This window comes from Hippocampus zosterae, chromosome 14 (assembly GCF_025434085.1).
Source record: "Hippocampus zosterae strain Florida chromosome 14, ASM2543408v3, whole genome shotgun sequence".
Taxonomy (NCBI): Eukaryota; Metazoa; Chordata; class Actinopteri; order Syngnathiformes; family Syngnathidae; genus Hippocampus; species Hippocampus zosterae.
The window spans coordinates 2,239,953-2,253,992 of NC_067464.1; the positions used below are offsets into that span (position 1 = coordinate 2,239,953).

The following is a 14,040-nucleotide window of genomic DNA, read 5'->3' on the forward strand; positions in this document are numbered from 1 at the left end:
AAAGTGAGATATCATGCACCTTTCGAATGTATAGAAATGTTTATTTCAAAACATGGAATGGTCCATATCATAAAATCTCCATAAATGTGGTTACAATTTGTCCGTAATTCCATGGATGAAACGTATTTTGCGTTTCTGTATGGGCGCGCTGTTGTCGTCGAGTGCTAAAATAAGTTCTCATCCTTGTCACTTTTATGAGGTGGCACTGTTTTTACATGATGCCTTCGAGTGATGTCCTCGGCTCCCAAACATGGTCGTGGTGGTCTTACTGCGTTAGGATTGCACATGGGAAGCAGAAAATGGACTGAAGGAATCCATATAGACTTTCAAAGTGTCACTCCCACCTCGCCCCCACCCCACCTGAAAATTAGATTGCTTCACAAATGTCTTCCATCACTTTGCAAGGCCACCATAGCTGCGGGAAGAAGGGCAATGGCGCTCTCTAGTGGTCAAACGCAGAATTGAATGACAAGAATGAAAGACACTTGACCGCAACGAAATATGTATTTTTTTTTTTTAATTTACGGGGAAGAGAGGCATATGTTACATTCAGGACTATGGTTCAACATAAATTTATATAGTTCAAAATAAATAATATATATTGCTCGATTCAATATTTTGAATATAGGAGGAAACCATTAAAAAAAAAAGAATCCAAAATTGATCCGATGTAGTTGATTTGATCATTTGTGTAGATTACGTTCATTGTAAAATGTATTCTTTATTTTATATATATATATATAGTCCTACCTATGTAAGTGAATATTGCAATACTATTTTTGTACCAGTAGTGGGTAGTATTGAATAATTCTAATCGTAATATTATATTAGGTTTTGTGCTCGAGCTGGTGTGCTTTGAGTGAAGAATTTGGGCCGGTTCTAGTAGATTTTTAGACTGAAACGTAGAAATGAATCTCCTGTTAATATTTGAAGATGGTTCTGTCATAATTAAGAATGCCCGTCTTCCCGCAGCGATGCACTTATTTTTCCTCCACCAGAGAGCTCCACAAATCCAATCAAGCCCCGCCCCCTGCGTGTGATTGGCTGTCTCTTGTCCTCTCCAAAGTGCTAAGAACGCGCGTCAGGCTTCCCTGCTGCCGGTCGAGGCTCAGAGTGTTCCGCGCCGACAGGACGGCGCCGGGCTGGCCGAACCGACTTCGGTCCAAACTGGCGGAAGAAGCGGCGCACGACTGGCCGGCCCGGTCCTCTGTCGGTGGTGGGGCGGAGCGTAGCTGGGGGGCTCGCCCTCGGTCCAGGCTGTTGATTGCGTTTAGTGGGCCGCTTCTCCCAAGCGTAAGGTTCCCGGGAATGGCCTGGTTGTTGAGAGTCTGGCCGGTTCTGCCGGGCTGAGCAACGCTGCTCTTGTCTGTGCTGATGGTTTGGACCCGCAACCGGTCTCGCTCCCGTTCCAGGCTGGTGTCCCGGCGCAACGCCCCGCTGCGCTCCCTCTCCAGGCTGGTCTGGATCTCCGCCCTTCTGGCCAGGGCCTCCCTCAGCTGGTTGCGGAAGATCTCGATCTTTTCCTGGAGCTCCTGGAGCTCCCCCTCCCACAGGCCGGTCTGGCCGCCCCTTCCCCCCAGGGGAGAGAGAACCAAACCCGAGGACGCCAGCGCCGTGACGGGACCCCCGTTGGCTTGGAAGCCCAAATTCCCCAGGCTGGACAGACCCAAGCCGCCGAGGCCAAGCCCGGGTCGGCCCACCATGCCGGGGCGTCCGCGCACAGAGGCGGTGTGGGTTCGCAGCCGGTAGCTGTGGAGGGTGTCCAGGTCGAAGTGCACCCGCTTCTCCTTGGGCTCGTGGGACGGCGATGAGGAGCTGCCACTGTCTGCCGCCGAGCCGGAGGCCGGGAGGGATTTGGGGGGAGACGGCGGGGGAGGCTGCTGATGCTGCTTCCTGTGGAGGCTGCAGTTCTCCGAGATGCAAGAGGAGGCGCTGGTGGACAACAGGAGGAGTCCAAGTTAGAAATACGGAACAGGCACTTCGCCCCCGTCAACATGGCACAAGGGTGGAAGGTGGACGATGATGTCATGAGGGTCTATCGAATAGGAAAAGGCTTGGCGGAGTGATTTCAGAGTGCCCCCATCGTGAGGCATCTTGATGCCAACCAACTATGTTGAAGCTAGTTGAGGCGCCTCATTGAGTGCTTAGATGCCATTTTGACGGCTTCCTGGTGTCAAGGAACTACAGTGAAGTGGGTTGAGGAGCTTCTTTGAGACAAAAGGTATATTTACATCACGGTAAGAGATATTTAGTACGGTTATTTGTCCATTCAGAATTAGTCGAGCCTCTTACTTTTGTTCGAGGCCCGTCAGCTCTTTGCCTTCATCCTCATACGCCGTGTGGAGAGCTCGGTGAATCTTCTGGAAAATGACAAGACAAACCAAATAAGAGAAAAGTCACAAAAACAAACCACAATATTAAAGCTTGTCTGACTCCATCATTGATTTATGGCGACAGCCTTGCTCCGCCCGCACACGACGGCAAAAATCTCAAAATGCTTGCTGCATGCATTTGGCTTGCTTAACATTTGCAAACAGTCCAAATCTCAAGGACGAGGTCATCTTTGAAGGAATGAAAAAGGGCCGAAAGCGATCACTTTTGATATATAAATTGTCAATAAGCACAATGACGGATAATTTCTGTCTTTCGGATGCAAATAACGATTCGCCACTTTGTCAAGCCACCTCATTGTAGCGCCACCTACTGGTGAGGAGGACTTACTCATTGTCAGATTTTTATCGCCGTCCTTTAAAATTAGCCGATGCCTTAAAATAAGGTACTTTTTCATCCTAAACCAAGACCGTGACTAACTTTACACCAGGATGAATACTGAATTTGGTGAGTTTTTGCATATGGGAAAACCCTTAAAAGCCTCCCTTAATTCAGGGATAAATTTCAAGAGGGCCTTAACAACAGAAGACTGATCACTTCAACAGCTCCGAGATGAACGTATAAATTATGGAGAGCCATTATTCTCATCACACAGCCCGAAATGTGACGCTCCATAAGGCCTGCTTTACATTTTAATCAAATTATCCGGCAAGAGAATTTGAGCTCGATGTGACGTCGCAGCTTCGAACCTTTCCTCGAACAGGCACACATGACAACACTTGGAAGGAGCATTTCACTCGCGACAACAGATGCTTTGATATCGGGCCTGATTATGGAATGGATGCTGCAGGCCGTCCTGAGGGCTTGGCCTTTTTGAGGTGGGGGAGGGACTGGAAGGGGGGAGGTAAACGCAAAAAGCCTTGATGCTCTTGTCACTGCTAAATTTCTAATAATAACTCAAACCGACTGCCAAAAGCTTCTCATTTTTCTTCTCATTCTCTCAAGTTCCATTTTGTTGATGTGGCACACCGTTAGTGCGAATCATTTTCTCAAGAAATGCCCGCACCCAAAACTAGGACACGATAAGAAAGTAAAAGACCACAATATTAGATTGTTCTCAAGCATATAATAAGATGTGACACAAGTGCGCCAAGAGAATGTTTGTAACGGCGGTGAAGTAGCTTCAAATAGTGTAGCACTAGGATATTAACATGTTTTTTTTTTTACTCATTCCACTCCATATTTTGCTTGATGCATTTTGTATTCTCATTTACTTACATTTCAAATACCTTTCCATCCAAAATATTCATAAATATTAAAATAATGGGCCGTTGATATTTGTATCACGTCATGACATTGTTATTACAACTTTTTGTGCATAATAAGTGAGTATGATGAGCAAATGTACAACATGACTAAAAAAAACGAGTAGAGAATGAGTGTTGTCACGTTATTAATGTTGTATTATAGCTTTTATTGTGTAACAAGTGTTTCTCATCGACTACAGTGAATAAATTGCACCACATTATTACGTCGTTCTATCTGGAGTAAGAAACAAAACCTGTTAAGATATGCTAAAAACCACATTGAGCTAATAATCCCGCGACCCTAGTGAGGATCAAGCGGTTAGGAAGATGAATGAATGAATGAGCTAATAATTATTCCATTCATGTTACTTATTTCAAAGAAAATCCTAGCTGCGTTGACAGGTTTATGACAGTAGAGGGCGCATCTTACCTTAAAGAAGAACTGCTGAGGCTGGTCTACTTACACAAGTGTTTGTGTGCGTGTGTGTGTGTGTGTGTGTGTGTGTGTGGTCACCTGGCTGGTGTGTAGCCAGTACTGCAGCGTGTGTCTGCGGCGGAGGCGGGGGATGACCAGGTGGTAGAAGGTGTGCTCGCCCGCCAAGGTCAGCAAGGCGCCACCCACCCCCATGCACAGCAGCACAAAAAGGCCCGAGAAGTGCTGGATGCCCATCTGGAGTGTCTGGAGGGAGGTTTAGGGGGAGGGTTGAGGGGGGAGGGGGGTTGAGGGAGAGGGACCTTCACATCTAAGTAGGAGCTCAGTGCATAAATGAGCATCAACGAGAGCTGAGGGGGACCCAAAAGGAACCTGTCGGCAGGCAGGTGCTAAAAGGAAAAGAATGATTGGATGTTTGAGGAAGATTTGCCTTGGTCGCACTCTCCAAGCCGTTTCTTAGTCTCGACTCGCTCCAGGCTTTGGGCTGGGCTGGGTTTCAACCTCCCTTGGTCTTGACTTGCTTTGTTTGGCCTTGGATTTCATTTTTGATTTGGGTTCAAACCTGCTTCGTTACTTGACTCGACCTGCCGTGGTCTTAGTCTTGACTCATCTTAGTCACCACTTGGTTCTTTGTCAGTCTTCATTTCGAGTCAGTCTCAACCTGTTTTGGTCCGAGACGTGACTTGGGCACAACCCGTCTTGATGTTAGTCTTGCCTTGGTCCCTACTGGCCTTGGTCCAAAGCGCGACTTGACCTCAACCCCTCAACCCTCATTGGTCTTTGTCGTGGTCTTTTGGTCTTGCTTCTTTTTTAACGTCGACTCAGTCTCGACCGACTCCACTAGCTCGTTGTCTTCACAGGCTTAGTCTCCGGACTTATTGTCAAGATGCATCCTATAATCTTGAGTCTCAAATCATATCAGTGACATGGTCTTGGCTCACGCTTGACCTACTTCTCTTTGACTCGCTTTTGACTTGACTCAGCGTGGTCTCAATTTACCTTTGTTTTTTTGTGGAGTTTGACCCACATTGACACTTCGATCATCTTCGAAGTGTCTTTCAGCAAGACACTGAACCCCCTTGCTCCTAATGCTGCGTCATCAGTAGGTGACCCTAACCCTAGTAACCCTTAACCCTCAACTTAATTCCAATTCACCTTGGTCTTTAGTATGAACTCGGTATTGACACTCCTTACTTAAAATAGGTCTCAAGCTGCCTTTTAACTTGGTCTCAGTCAAGGCGTGACTCAGTCTTAGTCTGGGTTTGGTCTGGATCTGTCGTAGTCTTGGTCTGGACCTGACCTCGGTCTTTCGGCAGAATGCCTGACTTTGTCTAAAGCAGTTCCCAAATGCACACATAAAAACAGAGAGACACACACACAGACGCCTTCTGTGACATCTCTTCGAGTCGGTGCAGAGGAGGCAGCATCTTCTAAAGTGCTCTCACCAGGTTCCTGTCACTGACCTTATGATAATAATAATAATAATAATATGGGCGACGCCTCTGTGATGCTGTGCAATTAGCCGCGGGCTGAATCTGCAATTTTGTCAGCCAGGTGCTTAACGTTTTCTCCATCCAGAGGGCAACGTGGCGCTAAATTCCAAAGTGTTCCTAAATTAGCCCAAACAACAACCACGGTCCATCCCCAAAGGAAGGAGAGCGTAGCGAGTTATTGTTCAAGGTTCAGCTTTCAAAGTCAAGTGCAGCCCCCCTCAGCAAATCCAGCAGATGACTGCGGCGAAAAAAATAATTATCGTACGACTCCTACCATGACTGCAACTACTTCCGCTAACAGCGTGACTGTTCTCAATGCGCCTGCGTGGGTTTTCTCTCTTTCTCGAGAATTATCCATCCATTTTCCGATCCACTTTATCCTCACTAGGGTCGCGGGGGGCGCTGGAGCCTATCCCAGCTGTTTTCGGGCAGTCGGTGAGGTACACCCTGAACCGGTAGCCAGCCAATCACAGCGACGAACAACCATCCGCACTCAGATTCACACCAAGGGACAATTTGGAGTGTTCAATCAGTGTTTTTGGAATGTGGGAGGAAACTGGAGTACCCGGAAAAAACCCCACGCAGATCCCGGGGAGTACATGCAAACTCTACACAGGAAGGCCGGACCCGGCATCGAACCCACGACCTCTGCGCACTCCCAGGCCGACGCGCTAACCAGTTGACCACCGGGCCGCCTCTGTAGAATTAGTTTTTCAAGTAGTTACGTTTAAAAACGTGACAAATATTAAAACACTGTTGCCAAAAAGGTGCACCGAGAAACAAACTCAACACACAACCAAATGTCGTCGAACTGTGTGAACCCTGTCGCTGCGCTTGTTCAGGCATGTGTGTGCGCCTACGCGTGAGTCTCTGTAATTGCGTGTGACAGTTAGTTGGCAGGCCACGTCCCCAAGGGAGTATTATTTCGAGAAGTGTCGCTTTTAAAACGCGGCGGACGAAGACGACGGCCGAAGTCCACCATCATCACCCCCGCCCCCGGCCGCCCCGTCATCCTGTCACTTACCTCAGTCACAGCGAAGACACGCTTCCCGCAGGGCACCACCTTGTACCATTTGTCGTGTAGCATGTCCATGAAGCCGTCCGACTTGTAGCGGCTCACGAACTCGGACACGTTGCGGGTCAGAGGGGAGCCTTGCGGCAGGCCGATGCCGTAACCTGCGAGAGACGGACGACAAACGTGCTTGGGTCAACTGAGTGGAAGGACTTGTCGTTTTCCAGGAAATGATGCATGAGACGAGGAATTTTGGTATGAATCTAAATGAGTATTCTGCTGAGTCAGGATCAAGTCTGAGCTTTGACTCGGTCTTTATGTAGTTTCAGACCCTCAAAATATTCATCCTGAGTTGGTCTTAACCCCCCAATGTTTTGATCTTCACTTAGTCTCAAAGTCTTGGTCTCGACTTGGTCTGAACCATCCTTGGTCTTAGGCTCTTCTTGCTCTTAAACCCCAACGTCGTCTTCACTCAGTATCCGCCCCTCAAAACCTTGGTCTTCACTTTTCAAAGACTTGGATTTGTTCTGGTGTCAGACCCTGAATCTCAAACTTGCCTTTAACAGTCTCAGTCCAACCCCTCAAAACCTTGGTCTTGACTCAGTTTGACACCCTTAAAGGCTTGCTCTAACCTCATGAAGTCTTCGTATGGAGTCTGAAAAGACAAGACCAAGACTTTGAGGTTGTCTTGAGACCTCAAAGCCTTGGTCTTGTCTTGGCTTTCGAAAACGTTGGCCTTGACTTCGTCTTGACTCCTCCAAAACTCATGGCGTGAACATTCCACTTCTTTTAACAGTTGGACCTTGGCGAAGGACTTTGCTCCACTCCGTTCTAGATTAGGCATGCTCATGATAGCATTGCTAACACCACCAAAAAAAAACCCTAAAAATGTAACGGTGACCTAAGACCTCGGCCCTAAACAACACGAGAGAATAGTTCAGCCTTGGCGGGGGTCGACTGTACGATGTGTGGCCGGCGATGGACTTTGGCTCCTTCCTCGCAGTGTGTGACAGCAAGGTCATTACGTCTTAAAGCAGCCGAGGCCCCTTGTGGTAGTTCCCATGTAGCAAAACCAGTCAGTCGGTCGGCCTCAATTAGCTAAAGGGCAGATGCTCTCTGAAATAAGATTTATTGGCTCACGAGGCTTCAGCTAGAATCCAAATCAAGCACTTTGCAGCCAAGTGTGGTGAGCTCGCGCACATACACACATACACAATAGGTCAATGCAAGGTGGTGGCCTTTTCTGTAAGCATGTCGGGCGAATAAAACATGCCGCAATTTTCGAATGCCAAGCACTACCAGCAATGTTGTTTTTCTACTATTATGCTTGTCTTCTGAAAACATTCTATGCTAAAAAAAAGCATCAAATGAACCCTGATCGGATTTTAGTCTTGACTCTGCCTTGCTCACAGTCTCGGCTCTGTTGAACCTGCGATGTTCTTTCCCCTTGGTATCAACTTACATCTGTTGTACTCTCAACCGGTCCTGACTTGGTCTTAACATCTCAAAGTCTTGGTCTTGGTTCTTTAAAGGCTTAGTCCTGCCTCAATCTCATCCCGTCAAAGTCTTGGTTTTGGATCCACTGTAATTTATAACTTGTTAGCTTGTTAAAAGTTGGGTAGTGACTCCGTCTAAACCCTCCATAGACTTGGTTTTCAAATGGTCTCAGCTGCTTGGAGTCTTTGTTTTGACCTCATCTCAACTCCTTATAGTTGAGGTCTGGAAAGTTTTAGTCTTGACTTGGTGTCCGTTCCTCCAACGCTTGGTCAGGACTTGGTTTCAAATCCTTGAAAATCTTCGTCTTGACTGAGCTTCAACCCTTCAATGTCTTTATCTGGACTCGGTCCGGGACCAAGCGCTCTTGTGTAGTACTTATGTCAAAGCTAATGATGTCGCTGCGGGAGACGGCCCCCTTTCTCAGATACAAACAAGTGCAGGAAGACCTTTCAGTGATGGTCCAATGATGAATGGCTACCCAGGTAGACATCTGGCACAGACGTCAACATGTGCGAGCTACAAGAGATGAAATATTAAATACTTAGCAGATGTTCCGTTCCTCCAGCCTTCTTGGATCGGAACACTTTTTGGCAGCTTGTTGTAATACCGTCTTATAGCAACAGCGTGCAGTGTCCTCGGCTGCAATTACCGCTCGTATCTTCCCCCATTTTAGCCTGCTGTTTATCTACATCATTCCTTTTCAGTTTTTTCCCCCTTTCTCGCTCTCTTATCTCCGCTTGCTTTGTCTCGCTCTCCTCCTCCCGCCCCGTCAGAGCAGGCAGACGTTTGCCGTCACCGTCGTCAGCCTCGGCGTGCCCATTTATTGAACAAATGATGGAACACGAGCAGGCTGACACTTATCATACCTTTATGGACTATAAAAGCCACACAAATTTCCCCTATGGCGACACACACCCACATCAGGTTTCAATCTGTACCACTTCTCAGAGGGCACATTAATGGGAAAGAACATTCGGTACACTTGCATGAACAAATGGTGCTCGGGTTCGATCGCTGCTGTTAAAGAGATTTTTGTTTATTGTTGGGATTATCATTTTGAATCACTGTGTGAAATTATTATGAGGAACACCTCTCAGTCTGACACAGTGCAACTGGATTTTTTTTTTATCTGTCTAAGTCATCAATTTTGTATTTGTTTTTCACTATGTCCATTTTTTTTTCTTCCGGGCAGATGAAGAACATTCCTCTGCAGAAGTGGATCTATTTTGATCGACAAACAGCAGGGGCTCGGAACAGTGCCCAGAGGGAGAGCGAGAGAGACGATCACTCTGCTCTTTGCCTGGAATCTGAGAGCAAATCTTGATCGGATGCTAGAAATGGTAACAACCGTGATGGTAACATTTATGTCTCAATTTTGGGGCGGGCTTGGAACGGATTAGGGCATTTATATGGAAAACGCGTCTCTACTTACAAATTTTTCTAGTTGAGAAATTTGTAAGTAGAGGTACGACTGTATTTTTTTTTCCCAATTGATTTGTTTCTAAACCCAATCTTTAAAAAATAAGAAGAGTGCCAGGGTACTGTTTGTTTTACTGTTTTACTTTATAACTTGTTAGCTTGTTAAAGTTAATTTATAGAATTATAAATAGAATTTATAATTATAAAATAATTATAATTTATTATAATTATTTAATTTAGAGAATTCTATAAATTATAAATTTATAGAATTTATAATTTTAAAATAAATTTATTGAATTTATAATTTTAGAATTATAAATTTTTTAGAATGATAAAATAATTTATAGAATTTATACGGTTCATATACAGTATGGGACCAAGATGCTTAACAATTATCACACACATAAATTGGCTTGTGCCTTGTCCAACAAAGCGTCAATCAACAATGCGCAAAATTCTTCCTGTCGAGGCAGATTGTTTAATCCACTTGAGTGTCTCGGATCTCATCGGATGGTGCAGCCGCCCCAAACGAAGCGCATCGCGGCGTCTGGCAACGACGGCTGTACGTAAACAAGCGCGCCCGTTGGGATCTGACGCTTGCGCTTCCGCTCACGTCGCCGACGTCTTATCGCCGACGGCGAAGTATCAGCGAGCACTTAAGGCGTAGGCGACGACGGCCAGGCAGCGCCATCCATTTTATTTTTTTATCTCCAAATGGAGGCGTGGCGATGATGTATTGCGAGCATCAACATGCAGAGCAACATTTCCGCCATACTTCTTCATATCGTCTTAGACTCATCTCATCATTGTTTTGGGAGTTGCAGACCTAATCGGGCTATTGTTGAATTTTTTTTTTAGGTATCCATTTACGCAGCCATTCCTTTTTAAAGCGCTCGTTTAAGTTAGGCTTGCGGGTGAGCGAGAGCCAATCCCAGCTGGGCGATCGCAGGGAATATTTTGACGATCTGCCGCACTCACGTTAACACCGACAGACAATTCAACGTCTGGAAACGCCAAACACTCGTAAGTGTAGGCACGCATACCGCTGAAAACGTCCGGCGTCATGTTATTCAATTTCACGTTTCAAACGCGATACATTTTTTATAAGGTGGTGCGTTTCACGTTAAAAATCCGTTTGATTTCTCGCATTCGGCAAAACATAACAAAGCTAATCTTTCCGGTTCGGGTCACTCGTGGAGACCTATGCAGGTTATCTTCTTTCTAAATCTTTGCAAACACTTGGAGCCCGTGCTTCACAGTGCAGAGGTACCGGGTTCGATTCCAGCTCCGGCCTCCCTGTGTGGAGTTTGCATGTTCTGCCCGGGCCTGCGTGGGTTTTCTCCGGGTGCTCCGGTTTCCTCCCACATTCCATAAACATGCGTGGCAGGCTGATTGAACACTCTAAATTGTCCCTAGGTGTGAGTGTGAGCGTGGATGGTTGTTCGTCTGTGTGTGCCCTGCGATTGGCTGGCAACCGGTTCAGGGTGTCCCCCGCCTACTGCCCGGAGAAAGCTGGGATAGGCTCCAGCCACCCCCCCGCGACCCTAGTGAGGATCAAGCGGTACGGAAAATGAATGAATGAATGAATGGAGCCCGTGAGCACAAAAGTTTGCACACCCCTCCGAGAACCACACCCCCACTGCGTCGCCCAATTCAAACGTCCACTTTCGAAGCGACTTCCTCAGATATTCCGATGCGCCCTCGGCGGCTTTGCTCCTTTCACCAAAGTTTCACAAAGTGGTTACCGGGGAAGCTAAATTGCATCTTACTCAACTTTTCCCATTAAAAGTCGTCAGCAGACGAGACGTGAGCGGCCTGATCAACGGCGGCATCTCTCGGGAAAACTCGCCCGCCGCCCCCCAAAAAAAACAACAAAAAGGGCGACGACTGTCAGCTTATCGCAAAATAATGAATGGGGCCCTGTTGTCGGCGTGGTCTCCCCCCGTTTGCACCTTTTCTGCAGAGGTGGGGCTGGGGGGGCGGCGGAGGAGCGATCGTCCGCCATCTTTCCGCGGCACAAATCACGGCATTAACGCTGGCCGCGTCGTCACCTTCTGTGCTCTCCCTTCTCCCGCCCGAGGTGAAGGTTTGTCTCGATTAGACGACTCCGTCGGCCGCCTCTTTTATCACTCAAGTGAAAGGCGGCCCCCGTATCGCCACCGCCTTTGCCATCTTGCCGCTTTATTGTTCCCTGGCTCGCGTTTACCGCGTCGTCCTCGCTCCTTTCGGCATCCGCTTTACCTCCCGTCCTCGTCTGCCTTTCTAAGCGGTTCCGTCAAGCTCGCATCCAGTGAGTGGCTCTCTCGCTTGGAAAGCTGAACGGCCCTTGAGGGACTCCGAAAGTGTTCCACGCTTTTTGACTGACAGTTCCAAATATCATTTTTTTTTCCCGCTATGTTTTCAAACTTTAATCGGAACCCCAAAGATAGCCGACTACACCTTGATAAAACAATCTGTAACATTTTCCGATGTTGAAAAAAAACAAAAACCCAACAACAAAAGAAAAACATGGAATTGGTGGCGGATGACCCCTAAGACCATCTATCCATCCATCCATCATCTACCGCTTATCCGGGGCCGGGTCAACAGCTTTAGCAGGGAAGCCCAGACTTCCCTCTCCCCTAGCTACTTCGTCCAGCTCTCCCCGGGGGATCCCGAGTCGTTCCCAGGCAAGCTGGGTGACATAGTCTCTCCAGCGTGTCCTGGGTCTTCCTCGGGGTCTCCTCCCGGTGGGACATGCCCGGAACACCTCACCGGGGAGGCGCTCAGGAGGCATCCGAATCAGATGCCCAAGCCACTTCATCTGGCTCCTCTCGATATGGAGGAGAAGCGGCTCGACTCTGAGCCCCTCCCGGATGACCGAGCTTCTCACCTTATCTCTAAAGGGAGAGCCCGGAAACCCTGCGGAGAAAACTCATTTCGGCCGCTTGTAACCGGGATCTCGTTCTTTCGGTCACGACCCATAGCTCGTGACCATAGATGAGGGTTGGGACGTAGATCGACCGGTAAATTGAGAGCTTCGCCCTTGGGCTTAGCTCCTTCTTCACCACGACAGACCGATACAACGTCCGCAGACCCCTAAGACCAATTATTTTTATTTTATATTTTATATTTTTTACTGTTTTCTGCGCACGGACGCTGGGCGTGACTCGTCCGAATGCTCTGGACATTGCCCATGAATAATAGATAGCCACCTGCATACTTTTAGCCTGCAGTGAAAGTTCATGCGGTGAAATCATTGCTGCCACTCACAGAGATAACTTTGTATTTGACCCCCCCTCCCTCCCCCCTCCCCCCCCTCCTCCCACTCCTTCCCGTACCATTTCGCTCATATGTCAAAATGTGTGTTGCAGAGCACCACGTGTGTGTTGATGAAGAATGTGCAGCTCATGCCACCATGCAAGGTACATCATTTACCCTGTGTGTGTGGGGGGGCGGACAGGGGGGGCTACATAGTAGTGTGTGTTATATCTGAGAGATAAAAATGATATCAGAGATAAATCATGCCGTATCATCCCATGTGGTCACATATACTGACTGCATAGAACTTATAACACCCCAGACCCCTCCCCCTGCCCCCCCTCGCCCGCCAGCCTCACTTTTCGTGTTTGTGTTGCGAGTGTGTTGAAGCACACCTTCGATGGCGAACGGCTTGCCCACCGTCAGCAGCTTACAGTCCGCGTCGATGGATACCTCGAAATCCAGCAGGGCTTTGTCCATGATGAAGGCATCGAGAATTGGAGGATTGGTCCTTCGCCGCAGGCACAAACACGAACACACACACACACACACACACACACACACACACACACACACACACACACACACACACACGAGTAAGACAAAACACAGAAAAAAAATTGTTTTCTTACCTGTCAAAATTTCATTATTCTTATTATCCTTACAATAGGTATGGAAAATGTCAGGAAATTTTAGGAAAAATATTTTTTTGAATGAAAAAATAATAATTCTGGAGTCATTTTTATTTTTTAATTAGTAACATTTTTTCCAATGCTAACCATTTAAACTTTCTGTGTTTAGTTGAACTACACATAAAATCATAAATAAATAAATACATGTGATTTAATAATAATAATAATAATAATAATAATAATGCGGGCGGCCCGGTAGTCCAGTGGTTAGCACGGCTTCACAGTGCAGAGGTACCTGCAGGTGTACTCATTTGCGATTGTAAATATTGATCAGGTTTAGCATTTAGCATCAGGTTTAGCATCAATTTTGGCCCTGAGTGCTTTCCAAACAAAACAGGGTGGAGTAAAAAAATAAAAATAATAATAATAATAATAAAGAGGGCGGCCCGGTCGTCCAGTGGTTAGCACGTGGGCTTCACAGTGCAGAGGTACCGGGTTCGATTCCAGCTCCGGCCTCCCTGTATGGAGTTTGCGTGTTCTCCCCGGGCCTGCGTGGGTTTTCTCCGGGTGCTCCGGTTTCCTCCCACATTCCAAAAACATGCGTGGCAGGCTGATTGGACGCTCTAAATTGTCCCTAGGTGTGAGTGTTAGTGCGAATGGTTGTTCGTTTCTGTGT

The 14,040-nt window shown here is 47.3% G+C and overlaps 1 protein-coding gene across 1 annotated transcript in view; it reads right to left on the minus strand.

Annotated features, from left to right (window-relative positions):
* Positions 1 to 20: 20 nt before the first annotated feature.
* The window catches only part of grin3ba (glutamate receptor, ionotropic, N-methyl-D-aspartate 3Ba), a 79,804-nt gene continuing 65,784 nt past the window's right edge, over positions 21 to 14,040 (minus strand). The window contains exons 8-12 of the mRNA XM_052085512.1: positions 13,128 to 13,243; positions 6,589 to 6,740; positions 4,153 to 4,317; positions 2,293 to 2,360; positions 21 to 1,932 (exon numbers count right to left, since the gene is read on the minus strand). Of these exons, the coding sequence (XP_051941472.1) occupies positions 1,017 to 1,932; positions 2,293 to 2,360; positions 4,153 to 4,317; positions 6,589 to 6,740; positions 13,128 to 13,243 (1,417 nt within the window). The 3' untranslated portion in view covers positions 21 to 1,016. The remainder of the gene's footprint in view (positions 1,933 to 2,292; positions 2,361 to 4,152; positions 4,318 to 6,588; positions 6,741 to 13,127; positions 13,244 to 14,040) is intronic.